The following is a 24,248-nucleotide window of genomic DNA, read 5'->3' on the forward strand; positions in this document are numbered from 1 at the left end:
ATTTCCCATTGTACTGTGTGTCCAGTTGTTTATGTGTTTTTATGTTTTTTTTTCCTTTTTTTTTTTTTTTCTTTTTAATGGCTTCTGTTAGTGTCAGCATGCTTGTTTAAAATGTCATTTAAAGTCAAAATAACATCAAATTACATATTTATTTTTACTGAATATGAACATCTAAACATATATTTTTAGGATAATTATTGATTTATTTAAAAGTCAGAGAATAGTAGACTTGTAGATATAATGTGATTTGTAAAATGTAATAAATGCTTACCACACTTCTGCATTTAAAAATCGATAGCTAGTCTGAATGGCACATTATTTTGATGCTTTGATAAAGTACTTGTAGCTGAATGGGTCTTTATGGTGAGGCGAGTTTTGTATACTAAAAGGTAAATTGATTATAATAGATCCATATTTAAAGAAAATGATCATTTAACCATAAGACTTGTGTAAAAAATGAAGAGAAGATTCCCAGTCTTTCTTAAGGTTTGGGTAACCTGTCCCCCCAGATCAGGATTTTCTTAACTTCCTAAGTACTGAACAGAAATTCCTCTTTAGGTATGGAATCGCTGCCTTTGATCAATGGGACACTCATTCTTTAACTGGTAGTATCTTGCTGTTCAGAGGCATCCTTACTTATATGGGGTGAATTGAGTCAGAGTTGCTTAATTTCTTGCATTGCCTTTCCCCCACCTCCCCCCCCGACTGTTATGAAGCTCATAAATATAGCTCTTCTTGCAAAGGAGTCCAACTCTGAGTTAGCTGTCACTGATGAGCTGAGCCAGTGTGACTGACTGTGATGCTCTTCCTATTCTGTATGGTTATTTCGACAAACCTGCCTGTTACCTCGTACCTGCCCCCTGCGAAGGACAGAGTGGGTCCTTCAGATTCTGGTTTCTCTTTGCTACTGTTATAACTTGTAACTATGATCGGAAAGCCTCTACTCTATTTTAGCCACTTTAGTTCTGCTCTGCAAATTTTGACTCCCCTGATTGGGAAACTAATCAGATATATTTGCAAGTATCAGTTAGCCAACCAATTAGGCAGCAAACAACATGCTAAGCAGTGAAAAAGAGCCTTTATAGTGTTTGCATATCTGAAGTCAGTCTGAGAGCTAGGTGGTTGTCCCCTTACCAAGAGACCTTTAGATTTCATAATAGGGCCTCCCGGGATTGTGTCAAGAATTCATAAATCAATCTTTGTCTTCCTGCCTCTCTGCCTTCATCCAATTCTGCCTTTAGGGAGGCCATGATCCCCCTTTATATTAGAAGGGACCAGATCAAAAAGACTCCACCTTTCCTTAGAGATGAGTGTGTATCAACATTTAGAATTTGAGATTATTTTAGACAAATAAATGTCAAATTCTTGCTTTCTCTCATAGCCTGCAGAGTCTGTCCCTTATTTAAGGAAGCTGAATTCCTTTGTTCTTTCTGAACCATCTTGAAGTTAATCTGACTAGCCTGTAGTTTATAGGGATGTACCAGGTTCCATGGCTCTGCACTTATTCTGTCACTTGGCAGACTGGATGTATGAGATGCTGTTCACTGAAATGGGGTGAATAGGAAGAGGAGCATGATTACGGATGAATATGAACTCACATGGCGGGCGTGTGAGTTGGGAATAAGGGAGTGATCCAGCCAGACAAAAGATAATGGGGCCATGATGTTAATAGTAGAAATGAAGATAAGAGGACTGATTTAAGAAGAATTTTACAAGTAATATTGGTAGGATTTGATGAGTGTAGAGGTAAGAGACAGATTGAGGATAGCAACTGGGCTTGATCTAATCCAAATTCTGTAATACCCCAGTCCTACCACTGAGAGCATGAATTTTTTTTCTGATTGATCATGCCATGTAAAGTCCCTTTCAGGACCAAAACTAATTATAAGAACTTCTAATACAGAATATTAGAGCATATCTTCAGTGAAATAATGAGGTTTTCCTGTCCTTGGGTGGTTAATTTTGTTTTGGAGATGCAGAAAAGCTCTGGATATTGAAAGTGGACCTCAATTAGGTTGTCATGAGAAATCATTTTGCATCCTCATAAGATGAGAGGGCCTTTGGAACTTAATTCTGGACTTAATTTATCTAGAGGTGTAAACTCAAAAGTAAGGATGGCAAAAATGTCATCTTGATGTAGGGAGTATTAAACATAAATTGTGAAGACAGTGCTTCAGAAACAATTTTATAAATCAAAATCTGTGCCAAATACATTTTTTTCATGTTCACAAACCAAATTACTGTCTTATTCCTCAGCCATATGTAATTACTAGACTAAATTATCAAAACTAATGTACTAACATTTGTTTATTTAATAATATTTTAAAAATTAAATGTGAGTAGTGGGAAATTTGTTTTAAGTTATATTATGTTGTTTGCAGGAGAGAAGTATGGCTACCTTTCACTCCCAAAGCCAATGGTAAGTAGAAGACCTTTGTCCACTTGAGAATATTTTTATTCAGAATTCAAATTATGCTCTTGTTGCCTGTTGCTCATCCCCGCAACCTCTAATAACTGACATTACCAAAAAAAAGTGAGGATATTAAATGTGGACTATTCAGAATTGTTATTCTGAGTAGCAGTCTAGATATAGCCCATAGTCTGATTATTTGTGTTTGGTATGGGGGTTGAAGGAATAGGTAATGGATTTTATGGTTTATAAGAAGCCATAATCTGAAGTCAAGGGTTTTTTGTTTTTAACAGCTTGGGTCTGATTCACAAGGTCATGTTGCAACCATTTTTTGCAGACTAAGAACTTTCTGAATGCTTTCTACCTTGATGAAAATAAGCCATTTTGTTTGTTTTTAGACATGTGACGTGTTTTTTTAGCTTTATCCGACTAAAACTGATGCATCTGACTGCATTATAAAATAGTGTCCACTAGATGGCAAACTTGGTTATATTATTAGGATGGTTTCTGTACCTTTTCAGGCAATTCTCTTTCAGTCTTCATTAAACACTTTAATAATAATAATTTGTAAAACTAAAAATAAAAACAATGAAAACACAACTAAATTGAAAAGAATAAAGGTGGAGTGTAAAATTCCAAATAAAATAAAACCTAAAAACCTCTAGGGTATTCTTAACTTTCTTAAATACTTTTATCAATTGCTTTATAGTCTACTAGACTAAAGAAGAAAATACGGAGGATGTAATTATACATGGAGCCAAAGAAATCATTGGTCATCTCTGCTTATTTTCTAATGAACCCAAGAGGCAGATATGTGAGAGTGTGTGTGTGTGTGTAACTTTATAGATTCCCTGAATTTATCGTCTGTCCTTTACCTCTTCCTATTTCTTTTATGGTACACAACAAATATAAACTGTGGGATAGGAAAAAAGGAAAAAGCTGCAGTTGTTCTGTTCTGCAGTTAAACTGGTGACAGAATAGCTGGTCAGAAGTAGTAAATCATGGTGATAATAAGGGAAACGAAAAATGGAGAAGTACACATATACTTCAGAGTTACCTTCTTAAGCTAAGCAGACACGTGCGTGTTTTATCATAATTTGCACTTTGTGTCCATGTGTGTGAATATATACTCTGGGAGGTGTGTGTATGTGATTTAAATAAATGGTTTCTTTAAAAAGTAAATGGCTCTCTGGTCTCCTGGCCCCTTTATCTCTACTAGCCCAGCTGTTCTGGAACTACTGCCCCAGCTAGGGGAGTTCCCACCAGATCTCAGAATGCAGGGAATACCCAACTTGGGCTGCCATCTCCAGAGAACTTCTGAATATATTTTTCAAAGAAACATTGCTTTAGGTAGTGGTTTTTACAAGTAAGCAATCATCTGTGGGCCAGCCTGGTAACCAAACTGGTGTACTATGTTTTCTTCTGCCCCAGAGGAAATATACTCTTGAGTTTTAAATAGCTTACATAGACACTAACTTGCTGTTTCAAAGCTAGGGGCCATAAAAACATGCTGGTTCAAATAGTAAATCCTAAATTCTAAGTATAATTACCTATATAACCTGGGATATAGGATTAGGAATCTGGATGTAAGTGAAACCAGGAGGCTGAAATTTATCCCTCAAAAGGGCAAACTGGTTAAAGGAAATGAATTCCAGTGTCCTAACATTTGGAAGATATTGAAAGCTGCATGTAGCAGTTAATTTTATTACATCATTTCTTAAGAATAATTTAGTGGAGGGGCCAGGGAGGTTTGGGTGTGTAGTAATTGGTCTGTGGGAAGACTGCGGAAGTCTTTAAGAATGTGAAACACAGGTGCTTTCCATAGCCCCAGATTTCTAACTACCTACCTGTTCAAAGGTGAACCCACATATCCAGATATTTGTCATTACAGTGGACCCATGAACGACATGGGTTTGAAGTTTGAGGTCCACTTATTAGTGAATTTTTTCAATCATACGTACTACAGTGCTACACCATCTGAGGTTGGTTGAATCCACAGATGCAAAACCATATATGGAGGAGCTATGGATATGGAGGGTGGACTCTTTTAAGTTATACAGAGGTTTTTGGCTAAGGTGAGGGTCAGTGCCCTTAATCCCCACGTTGTTCAGTTCAGTTGTTCAGTCGTGTCCAGCTCTTTGCGACCTCATGAACCGCAGCATGCCAGGCCTCCTTGTCCATCACCAATTCCCGGAGTTCACCCAAACCCATGTCCATCGAGTTGATGATGCCATCCAACCATCTCATCCTCTGTCGTCCCCTTCTCCTCCTGCCCTCAGTCTTTCCCAGCATCAGGGTCTTTTCCAATGAGTCAGCTCTTTGCATCAGGTGGCCAAAGTATTGGAGTTTCAGCTTCGACATTAGTCCTTCCAATGAACATCCAGGACTGACCTCCTTTAAGGGACTCTCAAGAGTCTTCCAAGGGTCAGCCATAATTGTTTTTACTTAAACAGTTTAATATAGTTTAAGTATGTACTGAAAAAATTTTAATTAAAATTTTGTTAGGGTACTTTGTTATGCTTTCCGTTACTACTGCATGTCTTTACAATTATCTGTACCGATTTTTAAGATGCTCTAATCTTTTTATTGTCACAGAAGAATAGTGCAAACCTGAGATCATTAAAGGCAGACAAGCCTGACTCTGAGGTAAGATCTCTTTTGCAATAGTCTTACTTCCAGTCTTTTACATAGTTAATGATTACATTGTTGTGATTAAAATGTATGTTTTGTAGGAGCAAGCCAAGATAGCAAAGCTTGGACTCAAACTGGGTTTGCTCACTTCTGATGCCAACTGCGAGATTGAGAAGTGGGAGGATCAGGAGAATGAGGTGGTTCTATATGGACGGAACATGTCCAGTATGGCCTATTCTCTGTATTTATTTACTAGGTAAATGTAGTTACATTACCTTTTAAAATGAATTTAATGATATCTGGTATAAAGAAAAAGTGCCATGTTATGTCATTTATAGGTTAAAGTTGGTTTCAAATATAGGTAAAAAGACTATATAAGTAGTAGTTCTTATGACAGTTCAGTGAACACAGCAAGAAGACATTCATTTAACGAGGATTTAGTCTTAGATGAGATCCTCTTCCAGGTTTGTGTCCCGTTCCTTCCATAGTTCTGAAATAATTTTGCTTCCTGCTTTCTCTTCATCCCACATGTCAGTGTCTCCTCCAGCCTGCATCAGTAAGTTTAAACGACATGCCTTTGAAGTCTTTACACAGTGACTGCTTATACACAGATCAAAGAATAGAGCCGTGAGATCTGCCATGTCAGTCGGGTGCCACACCTCCATGGGTCAGCATTCATTATGTAGCAGAGAGTTTCCCTAACTTTACATTTATCTGAGCTACATTCTCTGTCTTTTCTTATAACAGTGGAAGATTATACATATGGCATAGTATCTCAGTGTTGTTAAAACTTTAATCAGTTATGCACTCAATAACCTGTTCGAATTTTCCCAAGAAATGACCTCAGACTTTTCACTCATTGTCTGATATGTATCTTACTCATTTTTCAAAACTGGAGAATACTTGATATCTTCAGTGTTATGGCTTCTCTTCTACTCATTTTGATTTTGAAATTACAACTAGCAGTGGGTCACACCTGCCAGTTGTTTCAGTATTCTGGAATGTAATCCATTTGGTCTGAAGTCTGAAGCTCAGCTAAACTAATTGGGATCTCTACCACTGTGTGGGCTTTGAGGCTCAATAAAGAGCCCCTTTTTCTTCACCCAAATTCTGAGCTAACTGAAAAATAAGCAAAAGAATAGGCAGATGGGGGCCAGTGGCATTTATATTGATAAAGCTGATACTGAATAATGTAGTTTATAGTCATAGGCAAATAGATTTTTAAAAATAATACCTAGAATTAAGAAATATTACCCCATAGGGGCAGAATGTATCTCTTAAAACACTTGAAAGACCAGATATATTCCAAGGGTACCTTTAGTACCAAGAGAAAAAGGAAAAATGAAAGGGCTACCATGTCCAATTTATTTTTGCAAAGTCACCAAAAAGACTGAAAATAAAAATCAATAAATGTCCACCCTCTTCTGAGGGGTAAGATAAGTGAGAGAGCAGGGAGGTTTGGGATGCTGTGCTAGTGAGGATTTCTTCATATGGAAGGAAGATTAGGAATGAGGAAGAAACATTCATTCTTGTCTTGATGATGTCTTCTACCTTTTCAAGAGAAATGATAGGAGCTGAATAGTTTTGCCTCTGGTCAGCAGTCATTTGTTAATATCTTTCCATATTTTCCATCATTGGAGATCTTTTTGTCCCCCACTTTGGTGGTTTTCTTCCTTTGTTCTTAATTCTTAGCAACCTTCTCCCATAATTGAGTTTTCTCAAACTAGTTTTGACCTCCTTTCTTAGTTCACATCACTTAAAAATCCGATGAGTCAAGTGTGCAAAACAAAGTAAAATAGAATTTCTTTCTTTCCCTACACTCAGCGTGTGGTTAACTGAAATGTGAAGATTAACTGAAGAAACAGACATCTTTACTTTGTGCTGGAATCATGCTAGTTATCTCATGGTGATAAAAATCAGATTAAAAATTTTTTGACTGCTAAGAACTGAAGAAATAAATTTTTACTTAGCCAGTGTAGTTTAGTATATAAAGTGAAAATGTTAGCCGCTTAGTCATGTCCAACTTTTTGTGACCCTCCCTGGTCTGTAGCCTGCCAGGCTCCTCGGTCCATGGAATTCTCCAGGCAGTAATACTGGAGTGGGTTGGCATTCCCTTCTCCAGGGATATTCCTGACCCAAGGATTGAAGCCGGGTCTCCTGCATTGCAGGCAGATTCTTTACCATCTGAGCCACCAGGGAAACCCTTGGTATATAAAATTTTCCCAAATAAAGGATTCATCAGTAGAATTTTTTTTTTTAAGTTTGTGACTGCCCCTTTTATTTCTTATTTTTTATCTCAGGATATTTCAGGATTATATGGTCAGCAGTTTTTGTTTCTGAGTCAGAATAGTGGATCTTGGCAAGGGATGACATGTAGCCCAGAGACTAGGAAGCATGAAAGGCTCTATTGGTAGAGAAGGGATAACTCACTCTGTGGGGGGGACTTGTTCCTGGGGTATGGTTAATAGCCATAACAGGAGCCACTGACGTTCGGGAAAATAAAGTGGATTTTCTGTAATGGATAACACCTTGTGTTGTTCTTGCAAGTCTCGGTAATATAATTGTCATAAACTCTCAAGCTGGCTTTGTTTTCTACCCACCTTGTCAGTATACCTGTTTCTCCCCCAAATAGTTTTTCTGTTTTCCCTTAAGACAATGGCTTACCAGCCTCATCTAGTTGCTTTTTCTGAGACTTGTCTGTTAGTCTTCACAGTACCAGTTTTGTAATTTTCCTGGGCAGTTTTATAGTTTTTCTTATGGCTATTATTTAAGGTTGTCTTAACGATTTATATAGTTTCTTTGTCATTTATTTACAGTTATTCATATTTTGTTATAACTTATGTATTTTAGATTTTCTAATGCATCTTACTTTTTAAAGATTCCACACATTCCAGTGTCATATAGTTTTTAAAGTGGTTTCTGCTTCATAATTTCATTGTCTTTACAACAGTTTATCAGAGTAAAAGAATATTGTGTTCATAACTAGAGCTGTTAAGGGCCAAACCGGTACCTACTAGATTTCAGATCTTCTGTTTCATGTCTAGGCTGCTGCTCTTCTTAATATATTCTGTTGCTCTTTGTTGTAATTTACTTTTCACTTGTGAAGTTCTTAATTCTTTTTGGTAGTTTTCAATGTGATATTCCTTAATCTTCTTGATGAGAGTGGTAGCACAAATATTGTTTAACTTATTTTATAGACTCAGAGTTGAAACTTAACTGATGTGCCTCATCAAAATCACCTAAATTCTTGCCATAGTTGAAATTAGAATCAAAAATGAGAATTTCCTGATTTTTGGTCTCATCTTTTATCCATTATGGAACAAAGGCCTTTTATTTTCAGATCTCATATCTTGAGTTTATGAAGCAAAATGAAGAAAGTTAAAAAAGAAAAATAAAACTTAAATATGTCAGTTTTAATTTTCTTTACATTATATAATTAACATATATAATGTTTACCAGTTTTTAAAAGTGCCTTAAGAGGTAAGAGTTAAATATTAAAGCTGCTTTAAGAAGAGTGACAATATTACTCGTCTCTTCAATATTATTATTCAAAATTTTGGATCTGTAAATACACAGGATGCTCTAAAACTTTAATATAAAATCAATTTCTAGGCAATAACTTTTTCTTACCTCCTTAATAATTATTTTATTTCAGGGGAGAGGGGCCGCTAAAAACTTACCAGGATTTAATTCATCAACTAGAGGTATGTTTAATTTCCATTTTATGATAATACTTTAATTCTGGACTAAAAGTTTGTAACAGATGGTTTTCTAAATGATTTACTGTATCATATTAGTGTGTTTACCTGTATATACAGCACACATGTACAGTACAAGAGTGATAGAAAATTCAAGGGTTTGCAGAGCATATTTTAGAGCTAAATCTAAAAAACGGTTATCTTTTTGGGAAAAAAACATAGGGATAAAGCAGAATGGGCTTTGATAGTCACTAGATGCAATATTAAGTTTTAGGTTTTCCCGAGTAGGTAAAAATATCCTGTTAGCAGATGCCTCTCTCTTATATTGTCCTGAAGACTAGGAAAACTTTTTGATGTCTTCATTATTGAACTGGATGAATGGTATTGATTAAATGAGGAAACACATAAGAAAGCATCTGTCACAGACTTGAGACCATTACAGGTTCTCGGTACATGTTAGTTTCCGTCTTCTGTCGTCCTGATGATTTAGGGCGTTCAGGGAGAGACAGATTCACCGACACCTACCCTTCTGCACTGTGTGTCTTATGAAATTTCACACGGGCCTAACCCTAATCCTCCTCTCTTATTTAGAGGCTTAGATGTGTGAGATTACAAGATGCCTTTCTTATTTCCCCTGACTCTCATGTTAGTCTGCCTCTCCAGAACCAAGGGCATTCTTGCATTTGAAATTTGAAATTTCTATCACTTTATCACCTTTGTATGGTTTCCTTTGGCGTTCCCATGTGCTTTCACCTAAGCCTCTTCAGGAAAGGGATTTCAGCTTGAGAGGATGTTGGCCAACAGAGTCAGAAGAACTACAGAAGATATTTCATTTGGAGTTTCCTGTAAAACTGACTATAAGTGAGCTATTTCTCTGTTTAAAAAGTTGGAGTAAATTCTGGATTCATTTTGTTCAGTTTGACCCATATCCACTCCAAGGTCTGCAAAATATCCACTACTCACCTTCTTCCTGTGTTAGCTTATTTATTAAACCAACATCTGCTGAAGTGTCTATATAAAATGTTTATCAAATAGTCATTGAATTTGTACTGGTGTGTCAGATCCTGGGGTTAAGAGCTCTGTGGAGAAAAGTGAACAAAAGGAAGCCCCTTCCCCTCCCCATGGAGCTTACATTCTAGTGGGAGCAGATAGACAATATACAATTAAGTATATATAATCCCCATATATAAGTACTTAGAGATAAAAACATATAAGTGGTAGAGGAGTGGTCAGAAAAGACCTCTTTAAGGAGGTAACATTTGAGCAGAGTGTTTAGAGAGTGAACTAGATGGATATCTTGGGGGAAGAATATTTTAGGCAGACAGAGCAAGTGCAAAGGCCCTGAGGTATAGGAAGTGCAGGTGTCCCGTGTGGGTGGAATGGAGTCAACAAGAAGGAAGGTGGTGACATATGACATCTCTGAGCCTTGGGGAAAGCCTTGACTTTTTTTCTTTTTTTTCCAAGAATGATAGAAAACCCATTGAGGGTTTTGCAGTGGCATGACCTGACTTCTGTTTCCAAAGGCTTTTGGTTTGACCACCAGGGTAAACAGTAGTGCCATTTACTGAGATAAGGAACAGAGGGACAACACTGGATTTAGAGACTGGAAATCAAGCATTTAGTTTTGCTCAATTAAGATGTACAGTTCATGTCAGGGTAGCTCAAGAATGGGGAGAGAGACTTGGGAGTCATCAGCTTTCAGGTGGTTTTGAGACCATGATACTCTGTGAGACAGGGATCTTGCTCCTAGGGGTTTGAAGGCTAGTAGGGAAGAGCAGACATTGTACAAGAGAAAGTGGTAATGTGGAAAGATGAGGAGGAACATGTGGGTTAAGTGAGTCATTCCATTAGGTTAGAAGGTTGGTGTGAAACACATTGGCTTCCCGTTTAAAGGCTCACGAAGGATGTAAAGGGCTATTTGACCCTGAGATCAGTTTATCCCATGACAGCAAGGCTGTTAGAAAGAGGGTTAAAGTTAACCCTGAAATGATTTTCTCCTTCTTCATATGCTTTATCTTAATTTATTATCAAGATCTATTATTTTTTTTTCAAAAATCATTCTCAAAATTTACCCAGTTCTTTTTCCTCTTACTGCTGCCACCTAGAGCTATGTCTTCATTTCCCTGTTATCTCACTCTAAAAGATTTTATGTACCATTTAAAAATAATCATCCAGAATATTCTGAAGTATTTTCCAGCATTCTTTCCTATCATCGTATTCTCTTACTAATAAATTGTAAAATGTGTGGTCAATAGTGAAAAATTAATCTGAATTGGTCTCCTCAGATGGCTGGTTGAAGAACATGTATGGGTGACAGATTCTCTCTTGCTAAGCCAGAAGCAGAAACCAATGTTCTAATGCTTTTGACCTCATGTTCCAAGATTCATCACCCTTTTATAACTGGGGATATTATGGGATGAACTTCAGATCCATCTAGAAACCCAGACATAATTTTTCTAAGTATCGCGTGATCCTCCATGGTAACTAGAGGTGGCCACATGGAGAGGAGCCTCTGCAGGGATAAGTTTGCATCAGGGCTGGGAAATCTGCTTGTGGATAGAGTTAAACTCTTGTGTTTTCCTGGGTACAGCAAAAACCTTAGGAGTTCCATGACAGGCATTTAATGTTTGGGTTTTAGTCTTAAAATTCCGTATGAAAATTACCTACGAGTGTACTTGTTACCAACTACCTAGAAGATACACACCTAAAGTAGTGACATTTTTCCTCTCTGCCAGGTTTTTGCTGAAGAGGGTTTGAAGCTTGCATCGAGTGTACAGGCTTTCTCAAAACAGGTAATTCACATATCCCCCCGCCTGGTCCTGCACTGATGTAAATACTCATTTTGAGTGTATTATTAAGGTATAAAGGTATTTGATGTTTAAAAGATGGAGTTTCATTGGAATTGTTACAACTGCCATATTTACATTTCAGCTGAAAGATGATGACAAGCTTATGCTTCTCCTGGAAATAAACAAGTTTGTTCCTCTCTGCCACCAACTCCAGACAATAATTAAGACACCTTTGCAGAATCAAGTGTTTCTAAAGGTAAAAGGGACAGTGGGATATGCAGGAAGGTACTTGAGAAACTTTCACACTCCTTTTTTTTTTATTAGGTTAGCTTCCAGCCTCTTTCTTCAAATAAAGTGTTAATACCCAAAGTACAATTTATTTCCATTTTTCCTGCCTCAACCGCAAGAAGCATTTATCATCTGCAGTTATAACTGACCTCAGGGAGCAGTAGGTTCACCAGATAAATTAGCTTTTTGGACATGATTAATGTCATAGCAGTGAGCTGCTGCTGCTAAGCTGCTAAGTCACATCAGTCGTGTCCGATTCTGTGTGACCCCATAGACGGCAGCCCAACAGGATTCTCCAGGCAGGAGTACTGGAGTGGGTTGCCATTTCCTTCTCCAATGCATGAAAGCTGCTAAGTCACATCAGTCATGTCCGACTCTGTGCGACCCCATAGAATCCCAACAGGATTCTCCAGGCAAGAGTACTGGAGTGGGTTGCCATTTCCTTCTCCAATGCATGAAAGGGAAAAGTGAAACTGAAGTTGCTCAGTCATGTCCAACTCTTAGCGACCCCATGGATTGTAGCCTACCAGGCTCCTCCGCCCATGGGATTTTCCAGACAAGAGTCTGGAGTGGGGTGCCATTGCCTTCTCCGATAGCACTGAGCAGCTGCTCGTAAATCTCACCATCATCACCTGTCTAGGGCACAGACCCTTTAGAGAGAAAGGCCTCTATTGTTTATCTTAGGAAGTTTGTGTGCAGCAAAATAGAGTGCAAGGAATTGCAAGTGAGGGGTTCACTGCCACTGTTTGGTGCACTGAGAAACCCCTAAATGGTCTGAAATAGAGCAGGTTGATTTTCCATTCATTCTTCCTGAGGTTCCATGAAATTGGCACGAGACTTCAGCAGCAATTGCAGCTTCTGTGTTCTGGGGCCTCAATTCATCAAGTCAGTTCAGATGCCTTAATCTATATACCCTTTGAGATCCCTTAGATTTCTATAATGGTGAAATTTTAAGTGATAAAGCCTTTTGAAGGCCCCCTGGTAAGAATTTGATCTGCTTGCTTTCTGTCACTATAGGTTGATAAGTGTATTACAAAGGCAAGATCCATGATGGCTGTTTTGGTTCAGCTTCTCTCACTTTGCTATAAACTGTTGAAGAAGGTGAGATGATTTCTGTCTTAAACTCATATTTTAAAAATTATTGTAAATGAAAATGCAAAAGAAAATACTGTTTAATTTTGCAATTTTTATTTTAAGAGTAAAGCAGAAACTAATTATCTCAATTCTTTCCAGCTTTAGATGGAAAACAACAGATGGGCCTGAGTTACAACTGTGGATGGTAAAATTTGAGAAACTTTTGAGGTCAGATCTTGGGAACACCATGTGGCAACACTGACCGTTTTAGAAAGTAAATGGTCCTTTATGTTTCAGAAACTCACCAATTTTGCAGAGAAAACAAACTGAAATCTTGCTTTATTTTCTGATCATGAAACCAATTGTGAAGCTTTCTGACAACTAATAAATGCCATGGTAGTTGCTGTAGCTTCTGATTGCAGGGTGATTTTTAAATGGGACATTGCCTTGAATAATGTTAAGTCAAACCAAATATCCCAACTGTCTTAATGACAGTTTAATCCAAAGAAACTCTTTTGAGTATATGCTGATGGCATATTTTACCTTAACTTTCTATTTTATAAAATTTAAACTTCTCATCTAGGACACTAATTTGCACAAGATACACAGTCGTCTCGGTGATGCAGGGTTTTCCTTAGGCCTGGGGGCTCTTCTTCAGTCCCTCCTGTCCGCTGAGGATGACGGGGCCTCTGCTGTCCCGTCGCAGGTCATCCATCCCGAGAGCACATGTTTGTCCTCTAGGGTTTCAGAGCACAGGCAGTCTGTCGTGAGGCATGTCCCGCTCCTCTCCCTTCCCAAAAGCAGGATCATGGAGCTCATGCCACAGAGTCCTAGAGGGACGCTCACTAGGAAGTGGTTGTGGTTCTCCTTCTAGCATAGCTGGCCTGTTTCTGCCCTGAATTAGTTGAAAGCCTAAGCCTATGTTACTGGCTTCAGAAGTAGTTTTTGTACTTCTCAGTAGTGACTGATGGAATGTAAGATTGAAGACAGAATAATTGAACTAAGCTGTTTAAATTCTGAGTAAACATACATTTTATATACGTGCCTTTGGAATGTTCATTATAAAACAAATAAACATCTTTAGTCTTTTTAATTTTAGGGTTCAAAGCTTTTGTTTTTGTGGGGTGGGCTTGTAGGATCAGTTTGTAAGTTCTGTCCTGATGCTGTATTGTTAACTTTGTTTTTCTGTTCTTTTATCACAGTGCTTTGAAATTCATTTTGAAATCTAATAGGACATGCCAGTTGCCAAAAGGCAGTATTTCTATAGGTTTGTCTGATAATTATCTGGTTCAGCCCTCATAATGAATATGTGCCAGATCCTGAAGAACCACAGAACTACCACCTAGCTAGTCAGTATTTTATTGAAGGAAACTTGAATTTACTGTAGGCCTTCGGGAGAAAATGGGATGGTCAGTTTCATTATGACTTTTATCAATATTTCTTTATAAAAATCACCAAACATGATAGTTATTCCCTGAAACCAAAATATTCTTTTAAATTACAATGGAAATAATGGGAGAATGCTGTGAGGTAACAGTATATGTAAAACAGATATATAATTCGTTTACTGTCTTTAATATCTTTGTTTTATGACATCTCTGGGAATCATTTGTGCTACATGAAATGGGGATTTGCTGGTTTACGCTTACACTTTCAGCTCACTGTACACTCAAGAGCAGAGGTTCAGGGCTACTACTTGTATCATGTCTGGTGGGTATATTTAGGGGACAGTCAGGCTGGCACTTAAAACAATTTTCCTTATAAATCAAAAATAATTTAAAAGCTTTATTCACAAAAGAGCTTCTATACTTGAAATGAGAATTGTTCATTTGCTAAGTCGTGTCCAACTTTGTGACCCCATTGACCACAGCATGCCAGGCTTCCCTGTCCTTCACTGTCTCCCAGAGTTTGCTCAAACTCATGTCCATTGAGTCAGTGAAGCCATCCAACCATCTCTCCTGTCATCCCCTTCTCCTGCTGCCCTCAATCTTTCCCAGCATCAAGGTCTTTTCCTTTGAGTTGGCTCTCCCTATCAGGCAGCCAAAGTATTGGAGTTTCAGCATCAGTTCTTACAATGAATATTCAGGGCTGACTGGTTTGATCTCCTTGCTGTCCAAGGACTCTCAAGAGTCTTCTCCAGTACTACCGTTTCTTTATGGTCCGACTCTCACATCCGTACGTGATTACTGGAAAAACCATAGCTTTGACTATATGAGGACCTTGGACAGCAAAGTGATGTCTCCGCTTTTTAATATGCTGTCTAGATTTGTCATAGTTTTTCCTCCAAGGAGCAAGTGTCTTTTAATTTCATGGCGGGAATCACTGTCCACAATGATTTTGGAGTCCAAGAAAAGAAAGTCTGTCACTGTTCCATTTTTTCACCATCTATTTGCCATGAAGTGATGGGACCAGATGCCATGATCTTAAGTTTTTTGAACACTGTTTTAAGCCAACTTTTTCACTCTCCTCTTTCACCTTCAAGAGGCTTTTTAGTTCCTCTTCACTTTTTGCCATAAGGGTGGTGTTATCTGCATATGTGAGGTTATTGATATTTTTCCCACCAATCTTGCTTCCAGCTTGTGTTTCATCCAGCCCAGCATTTCGCATGATGTACTCTGCATATAAGTTAAATAAGCAGAGTGACAATATACAGCCTTGAGGTACTCCTTTCCCAATTTTGAACCAGTCCATTGTTTCACATCCAGTTCAGAATGCAAGTGGGGGTAGGAAAGGGATAACTTACAACTTGAACAGCAAAAGATGATGGAAGTCCAACAGAATTTACACATCAATGATAACTTTTATTTAAAAACAAATATTTGTATGTTTGTATGCGTTGCAGCCCTTAAGGAAAAATAACAATTTAAAAGCCCTTTTATTTGAAATTCATTGTAAATATATAATCTTAAACCATAAATTCATAGATTTTTGTTTCTTTAAATATGAAAGCTTTTTTTCTGTTCAGAGGCATCTGTGTCTTTGAATTATAGGAACTTCTTCACTGGTTATCCTGTAACTGAAGTGTGAGATTGAGTGACCACAAATACACGTGTTACTTAACACCACATGGTAATACTTCCATGTTATCAAAGCCCTTTGCAAAGCCTTTTCATGTGTCCCCCATTAAGAAGCCAGTGTTACATGCTACATTGTTCAGAGCTGAAGGCCAACCTGTAGAACAGAGAAGGCAAACTACACACCCCTGCCTCCTCTTGGCAATCTAAGGGAGACCAGACGTTTCCGTGGGGTCACACTGAAGCAGGTGGGGGAAGAAAGGCTAGTTGTTTTTCAGCTTCAAAATGATGTAAAATTGGCGCAAAAACAATTACCATGCCATAACATTCAAACAGAATTATGTCAAAACATAGTAGTTATTAATGGGCTACAGGATGATGAGTAAATTTTTCCTCAAAATGCTTTGTTTGTTGGTTTTTAACCAGAAAAACATCTCTTGCTTGCCAGTTGTTAGAAAAACGCAAGAGAAGAACAGTGAGTACAGGGGCAGTCAGATCTGGGAGGCTGAAGACAAAATAGAATTGAGGCTTGTTACGCAAGACAAAGAAGGAAGACTTGGTCAGGTTTTAAGATCGGGCCTCTGCGTGCCAGCGTCGGGGTTGCGAGAGTGGGGAGCCCAGCCCGGCGCAGTGGAGCAAGGGCGGCGGGTGAGCGGTGAGCCGGGCCGGCGAGGAGCGGCCGGAGGGATACAAGCGGCATCTGAAGAAAATTTACAGCAGTTCCAAGAGGAGCATATTGCTTCCATAAGAAGTCAGATGGAACTCAGAATTAAAGACGTGGGATCTGAACTCGCCAAGATGAAAACTTTTCGAGATTCTAATAAAGCAGAGTTGGAAAAATATAAGCAACACTACCTAGAGGAACTAAAAGTTAGAAAGTCATTGGAAAAGAAACGCGACAAGACTAATGAGAGGCTGGCAGATATCAGCACCAAACTTGAGGTGGAGAAACAGCAGAACAGATCTTTCCTCGGCACTCACAGCAGCACGCCAGTCCTGGCGCCCTCTTCTGTTGGAAATTTCAGTCCTACTTCAGGGTTCAATGCAAATCTTATTTCAAGAGCAAACGTAGGGTTTTCTACCTCAATTCCACACCGTTCAAATGACAGCGTGGAGACGTACTTGACCAAGATGTGGCGGGAGTTGGACAGGAGTATAACTAGAGAACTAAGGAAAGGTGCTGCTGAATTTGTATCTGAATTCTCTATTATTAGTCCCCTGTATTATCTACAGGCAGATCAAATCTATATCAGGACCTACCTGTGAGACATCAAAATAATATATACCGATTTTGAAGAAAAAAATATATGATTTGAAAACTCAATAGTAAAAATTTCCCTACTGGACTGTTTCCATGAGATTTTAGTTGTTTCCCATTAAAAATGATGAGAAAATCTTTACTAAAGGAAAAAAAAAAGATTGGGCCTCCCTGCGGATGGCGGGTGTGAAGTCGGCCTCACCCGTGCTGGTTCTTCCCTGGTGCACGGACTGGTAGGCCGGGTAAAGACAAAGATGCTGTGTTGCTTTTATTCCACCTCAGTCCTCGCCCCTCATGAGGTAGCTGTTGTGGCTTTGAGGCGTTTCAGCACAACTTCTTCATACTCCTTTTGTGTCAATAACCCTTCTGTTATGCTTTTACTTTCTTCAAATTTGGGCAACACAACTGCAATGTAGCCTTCGGTAGATGGCTAGAAGGGAAACAATATTTAATGCTGATGAATGATTAAAAAATCAGATAAAACATACAGGATGGGCTCATACTTCCCCAGCCCCTTTTACCTTCTCTTGAAGAATAGATGGTTTATGGAGAATGTTTTCATTCACTTCCATCAACCGTCCTCTAACACAGCTAGTTTAAAAAAAAAAAAAATTGTTTTGAAGAAAAGTATCACCTCCTTTGTTTCTCCAAAGTTGTGGTTCAAAAGTAACTTACCTAGATATGGTATATTCTTCTCCGTCTGAGCAGTAAATCTTACACAAAGGTGCAAGTTCTGTGAGAAACTGTGCCCCCTGATAATAAAAGGGAAGAAAAATTAATTGATGAACATTTTCATTTTTCTTTGAGAGGCAGCCCTCAGTGTTACAATAGCATATATTCCTGGAATTCATGTTTTAAGTAAAAATGAGTAAAGTGCAGAAAAAAACATTCATTTCTTCACACATTTATGTATCAAATGCTTGCTACGGGTCAGGTAACATCCTAAGCTTTAGGGGAAAAAAGCAAAGACACATGTGATAATAGTTTAGTTACATATCAAGAATATATTTTATCTTATTATACTTTATATTTAACTGTATATGAGAAAGCTCCATATACCCAAGTGTAAAGATATCAAAAGGGATGGGAAATCTTACCAATAAACAATATAAAATCCAGTGTTATAGCAAACAACAGCAATGTCATACAAAGTTAGTTTACGATTCCCACTTTTTTTTTTTTTTAAAATATGGAACGCTTCACGAATTTGCGTGTCATCCTTGCGCAGGGGCCATGCTAATCTCTGTATCGTTCCAATTTTAATATATGTGCTGCCGAAGCGAGCACAGATTCCCACTTATTTTTATATTAGAACTTTAATAGATAAAAGGACTTCATTAGGGTCAATCACTGAGGCTTTCTGAAGAGGGATCTTTTTTCTAATTTTAAAAAACTGCACTTTAAGGAAAATGTGGAAAACAGAAAAGTTTTAAGTAGCAGTTAAGAGTAATTTACTCCTTACCCTGTCTCTCACTAGGGAATACTGCATTTTGACATTAATCTGTCTGAATGTCGTGGCACGGTTTTAGTTTCACGTACTCCACTGTACAGATGTATCTGGGGAGGTTCTGACAAATACCTACAGGAAGGCTCATGGGAAACGGATGGAAGCATCTCATGTGTTGCTCTTTTCTTCCAGGAATTTTTACTGCAGTGAACATTTGAGGTCTAGATGCTGTTCTTTAGGGCCTCTTCACCACTCACAATGTTAATTAGGCAGTCTGCAGGTGTCAGCACCTTCCCTTCACTTCTCTTGCATGTGGTGATTTTGTTTCAAAATACTAGTCCGTGTGACTCCTCACTTTTGGGAGAAGCAGTTAGGGGTTCATCCTAGATGGTTTCTCTACCACTGGGGCTGTGTCAAAAAGAAGTGTTTTAACCCCTTGTTGTCACCTCCCTTAGGAGAATGAATGATGAGCAGTGCTGAGATCCAGTCAAAGTTTATCTACAGAGGGTTCCATATGCAGGTCCCTCTCTGTTCCTAGTAGTAACAAGGGTGTTACTGTTTTGGACAAAGATTTCTCACAGGAACATCACAAGCACTAACTGTTACTAACTACAAGTAACATACTTTTTTTTTTTTTTTGGTCCATACTTTTTAAAGTCCATTTTCTTCTTGAATGAGGGGGGAAAAACCCAATAATTAGAAGGCAGCTTATTAGAGGCCTTTAGGCCTAGTATAAACAAGGGTCTTATAGAACAGTGAGGGTAATTAGCAGAAACTCTTTGTATGAACTCAGTAAATGAAAATCACTGCAGATGGTGACTGCAGCCATGAAATAAAAAGATACTCCTTAGAAGAAAAGTTATGACCAACCTAGACAGCATATTAAAAAGCAGAGACATTACTTTGCCAACAAAGGTCCATCTAGTCAAGGCTATGGTTTTTCCAATAGTCATGTATGGATGTGAGAGTTGGACTATAAAGAAAGCTGAGCGCTGAAGAATTGATGCTTTTGAACTGTGGTGTTGGAGAAGACTCTTGAGAGTCCCTTGGACTGCAAGGAGATCCAACCAGTCCATCATAAAGCAATCAGTCCTGGGTGTTCATTGCTAGGACTGATGTTGAAGCTGAAACTCCAATACATCGGCCACCTGATGCGAAGAACTGACTCATTTGAAAGGACCCTGATGCTGGGCAAGATTGAGGGCAGGAGGAGAAGGGGACAACAGAGGATGAGATGGTTGGATGGCATCACCGACTCAATGGACATGAGTTTGAATAAACTCCGGGAGATGGTGATGGACAGGGAGGCCTGGCGTGCTGCAGTCCATGGGGTCACAAAGAGTCAGACATGACTGAGCGATTGAACTGAACTGAACTGAAGTCATCCACTGAAACTTTCCTATCCGGGGTCTTTGTATGATGGTATTGAATTGTCCTTGGTGTGATACCCTTGGTGTGATCCTTTAATATTAATAGTACTGGTCTTGCATAGAGTTGTAGAGGATAGAGGTAACATTTTTCTATAACTGAACACTATTTGGAGGAACAAGGTATAGCTAGATGTATACTGAACTGGCAATGATTTAGGAATGGGAAATGATATGAAGCAAATACTGTGTATTTTCTTAAGACTGATTTTTTTTCACTACTCCAGAACTTTTTTTTCTCTTTTAAATTCATATATGAAAATATGTGACAAAAAAGCATTGATCACCTAGATTTTATAAAATTTGACATACTGGCTCAATAAAATTAGAAGGGACAATATATCGTCTTATATTGGTACTAGAGTTGTTTTTTCAAAGGCCCGTTTTCTCCATCCTTTATCCTGGGGATGGTAGGGATGGTGGTACAGAACCTATATGACAGATAATATACCTTTTGAAATACCTTATCTTTTTGGCCTGAGAATTTCTTTTAGAGTTAAAAGTTAAAGATGATTCTTAAAATCATCTCTAACTGCCAGGGAAGTATGCTGAGAATATATTGCTGGTTATAAGACTGACTGGCTCTATCATTATTATGATAATAGAGGATTTAAGTAAAGAAATACAGGTACATACCCGCTTAAATTTCCCAGAGACTTTGTTCTGAAGTCTGCTACAGTTGGTACTGATTTGATAAGAAATGCTTTTAATTGTTTTTCCACTTTGAAGAACTGGATGAGATCCTGCTAATGTGATGACACATATTCTACAAGGAGCAAAAATTGACCCTGTATTATTGTATGGTACAATTCTTCCTCCTATAATATAGTATGCCTACTAGCACAGGAATAGCTGAGCTGACATTTGTTTACTCAACCTATCATTCCCTCCCCATCCCCCTGCACTTTTCTTCCCCAGCTACTACTGGAGCTTAACTGAAGAATACAATAATAAAAATGGAGAAAATGGGATTGACTTTCCTTCCCCTGAAAGGGAAGAGTTACCAAGGCATTTAGATAGCACTGAGGCACACCCATATGTACATCTGTGTTTCCACCCTGGCCTTCTCCATGGGCTCAGGCAATTCCATGGTTAGGCACAGGCTGGTTACTTGAGGTAGTAGCTGACTAAGGGTATGGTCCTCCATTTGGATGTCTGAGTAATCAAGTTTACTTGTTTAGTGTAAGCATTGAAAAACTCATTCTTTAAAAAAAAAAAGAAAAGAAAAACTTACTCTTGTCAACCAAATGCCTATTGTATATATGATACTATCTCAACACAGTGGAAGATAATCATTTAGTGAATATTCAATACAAGACCATACCAGGGCTACAATACCAGAAAAAAAATTTTTTTGATAATTTAAAATTTCCAATTTGCTTACCGGTTAGAGTGCTGTAGTATACAGTGGTCTTCACAGGGTTTTCCTTTGACATCTAGAAGAAACGAATGAGTCTATGGCTCTTGAGTCAGTATTTACTGCCACTGTGTGGTACTTTCTTTGGTTCATAAAGATAGTTAATTGTGAAGACTAGATACATTATGTCACTGGTATTGCCTCATTACTCAAAAAGATATACCTAAAGGCTTCCTATAAAGAAGTTAAAGAAATCTGGATCAATTAAAAATTCTAACTACTAAAAAAAAAAGAAATCTGGACCAGATGGAATCATTCATTCAACGTCAAAGTGATATTAATTCTTTGCTCCATCTTGTTTTATCCTCACTGTAAGATGATTACACTCGTCATTTCTATTAGGAAAAAAAATGGTTAGTGATGCATCTTTTTAATATGATATAGTAGCACATGTTTTCTTGGTCAGTTTGAGTGAGTAACTCATCCTGGTTTGCCCAGGACTGTCCTGATGTTAGCACTGAAAGTCATGCATTCCAGGAAGTCTCTCAATCTAGGATAAACCTGATGGTTGGTTACACAAAGTTTGGCCAGTAAGACACATGCTATTATACAATATTTCAATATTGCATAAAATGATTACACCTATTATCCCTGAATGAATATAAGCAAGGATGTGGAGAAGGGTCCCCAATGATGCTCCCATCACTCTTATTTGAAGGTATACAAAGTTCTCCAATAGGATACCTACTTGTAAGAGTGTGTTAGTTGCTCAGTCGTGTCTGAATCTTTGCGACCCTATGGACTGTAGCCCACCAGGCTCTTCTGTCCATGGGATTTTCCAGGCAAGAATACTGGAGTGGGTTGCCATTCCCCTCTCCAGGGGATTTTCCCCACCCAGGGATCGAACCTGGGGTCTCCTGCATTGTAGGCAGATTCTTTACCACTGAGTCAACTGGGAGTGGTGAAGTGTAATAGATTCTGCTTTCTTGTTCAGTAACTCAGTTGTGTCCGACTCTTTGCCACTCCATGGACTGCAGCACACCAGGCTTCCCTGTCCTTCACTATCTCCGAGTGTTTGCTCAAACTCATGTCCATTTAGTTGGTGATGCCATCCAACCACCTCATCCTGTGACCCATCCCCCCACCTTCTCCTCCTGACCTCAATCTTTTCCAGCATCAGGATCTTTTCCAATGAGTTGGCTCTTTGCATCAGGTGGCCAAAGTATTGGAGCTTCAGCATCAGTCCTTCCAATGAACATTCGGAGCTGATTTCCTTTAGGATTGGCTGGTTTGATTCTGCTGTCCAAGGGACTCTCAAGAGTCTTCTCCAGTTCGAAGCATCTGCTATCTAAATGCCTCTTTCTAACCCACCCTCTTTTCTCACTCCCTATGCCTCTACCTTAGTTTCGACCTGATTGTTTAAATCATTTTATGGAGCACTGAGTCCCTTAAAACCCTTTAGATACTCAAGGAGACTGCAATCCAGTTCCAACCTCCCTGGGAGATCTCATCTTAGACTATCACCCCCAAGCAACGCACCCTCCCCAAGAATGCACCCTGCTGTTTTTCCACGTCTCCGCAAATACCATTCCCTTGGCCTAGAGAGTAACAGACATCCAGTTCCTTCTGCTGTGGAGAGAGTGCGCGTGGCTTATGATCTGTCATCATAGTGCCAATGGGGCCCAGGAGAGACGAACATCATTCCCCCACTTACCCGCTTTGTACCAGCGAGTAAAGTAACGGTCCACAAGCGAGGGCACCGCGGGCTCGGCAGCCAAGGGGGCCACAGGGCCCTCGGGCTCGGTAGTCATGGCGACATCCAAGGCTGCAAGCCCCGCCCTCCGGGACCTGGACACTTCCTCCGGCGGGCCCAGGAGTAGGTCGTCTTTCCGGCGTATGGCCCGAGACACGCGGTGTGCGCAGGCGCGCAGCTCCTCCGTTTCCCGCAGGCTCCGCCTACCGACGCCAACCATTGAACTTTGGCATGTGACGTCAAAGCAGAGGTCAAATACAATAGGCTGGACAGGAAGACGTAGCGTAGGGGGCGGTGGCCAGCGCAGCTCCTCACGGTACTTCGCAGGGCACCGGAGAAGGCTGGCCACGCCCCCTCCTCCTCGTGACCTCATTCCCGCGCAGCTCGGCTGGGGTCGTGGGTGGGGTCGGTCGCTCGTCAGGGTCCCGCGCCTGGCCTCTCCGAGGCCCCGCTTCAGCCACTACCGGAGGGGGTCGAGCGGCACGGCGACCCAGTGCACGCCGCGCGAGCTCAAGAGCAGCGGACAGAGGCGAGTGCGCGACCCACGGTGGACGCACAGCTCTTTGGGGGGTCCTCGGAGTGCGGCGCAGGTGAGCGCTCAAGCGGCCTAGGTGGGGTAGTGGGCACAGAGACGGGCCCTGTCCTCCAGAGGGTGTCCGGATGAAGAGATTCCCCGAGCGCTCTGCCGCTGCCTGCTGCAGGCCCCAGAGTGAAGTGCGGCGGGACCACGTCTGCCCTCGAGCCTTGAGTTGTGTGTCTGCCGACTTGCCACCTGCTGCACCCGCGGCCATCAGAGGGCTCCACGCGGCGTGGCAGGCGGGGAATACCTGCTGCTCCCCCAGCCGCACACTTGACCCACGCTCCGATTCCTTGCAGGGGCGGACAATACAGCTGAGCCAGTTAATGCACCAATTAAAGCCTAACAATGCACTTGAGAGAGAGCTGGTCGGAGAAGTTCAGATTGAGCCCCTTTTGGCACCTGCGACTTTTTCTTGGAAATGTCGTCCCTGTGCTTCTCCATGTTATATGCTATCCTAGGTGGCCCTCTCCCCTGTTACCCTGTCACCTCTGTGGAGGCAGTGACTGTAGTCAGTTGTTGTCC

The 24,248-nt window shown here is 39.8% G+C and overlaps 3 protein-coding genes and 1 non-coding gene across 4 annotated transcripts in view; 2 read left to right on the forward strand and 2 right to left on the reverse strand.

Moving 5' to 3' along the window:
* Positions 1-13,980, forward strand: part of CTNNAL1 (catenin alpha like 1) — a 53,834-nt gene extending 39,854 nt beyond the window's left edge. Inside the window, exons 12-19 of the mRNA XM_043927709.1 lie at positions 2,382-2,419; positions 5,006-5,056; positions 5,143-5,297; positions 8,697-8,745; positions 11,475-11,531; positions 11,671-11,784; positions 12,834-12,917; positions 13,050-13,980. Of these exons, the coding sequence (XP_043783644.1) occupies positions 2,382-2,419; positions 5,006-5,056; positions 5,143-5,297; positions 8,697-8,745; positions 11,475-11,531; positions 11,671-11,784; positions 12,834-12,917; positions 13,050-13,055 (554 nt within the window). The 3' untranslated portion in view covers positions 13,056-13,980. The remainder of the gene's footprint in view (positions 1-2,381; positions 2,420-5,005; positions 5,057-5,142; positions 5,298-8,696; positions 8,746-11,474; positions 11,532-11,670; positions 11,785-12,833; positions 12,918-13,049) is intronic.
* Positions 13,981-15,669: 1,689 nt separating this feature from the next.
* Positions 15,670-23,303, reverse strand: ABITRAM (actin binding transcription modulator). Its single transcript, XM_043927904.1, has 6 exons — positions 23,108-23,303; positions 21,421-21,472; positions 20,673-20,802; positions 17,838-17,914; positions 17,684-17,753; positions 15,670-17,592 (listed from the first exon to the last, which is right to left on the reverse strand). Exons 1-6 carry the CDS (start codon positions 23,202-23,204, stop codon positions 17,455-17,457), a joined length of 564 nt encoding a protein of 187 aa, XP_043783839.1. The 5' UTR covers positions 23,205-23,303; the 3' UTR covers positions 15,670-17,454.
* LOC122673155 lies at positions 18,346-18,449 on the reverse strand. The gene has a single exon (XR_006334632.1). It is a non-coding gene; the product is annotated as a U6 spliceosomal RNA (small nuclear RNA).
* Positions 23,304-23,452: 149 nt separating the features above from the next.
* Positions 23,453-24,248, forward strand: part of ELP1 (elongator acetyltransferase complex subunit 1) — a 62,554-nt gene continuing 61,758 nt past the window's right edge. The window contains exon 1 of the mRNA XM_043927570.1: positions 23,453-23,736. The gene's annotated coding sequence lies outside the window, so the exon portion shown is untranslated. The remainder of the gene's footprint in view (positions 23,737-24,248) is intronic.

Source organism: Cervus elaphus, chromosome 16 (genome assembly GCF_910594005.1).
Source record: "Cervus elaphus chromosome 16, mCerEla1.1, whole genome shotgun sequence".
In the NCBI taxonomy this organism is placed as follows: Eukaryota; Metazoa; Chordata; class Mammalia; order Artiodactyla; family Cervidae; genus Cervus; species Cervus elaphus.

Bases quoted from the DNA above. Each gene is read 5' to 3' on its own strand.
- ABITRAM (XM_043927904.1), bottom strand. From the start codon at position 23,204: ATGACTACCGAGCCCGAGGGCCCTGTGGCCCCCTTGGCTGCCGAGCCC. The intron at 21,473-23,107 runs GTAAGTGGGGGA...CGTTTCTTCTAG, and splicing joins TACTCGCTGGTACAAAGCGG to ATGTCAAAGGAAAACCCTGT. The intron at 20,803-21,420 runs GTAAGCAAATTG...TGCTCCTTGTAG, and splicing joins ATACTACAGCACTCTAACCG to AATATGTGTCATCACATTAG.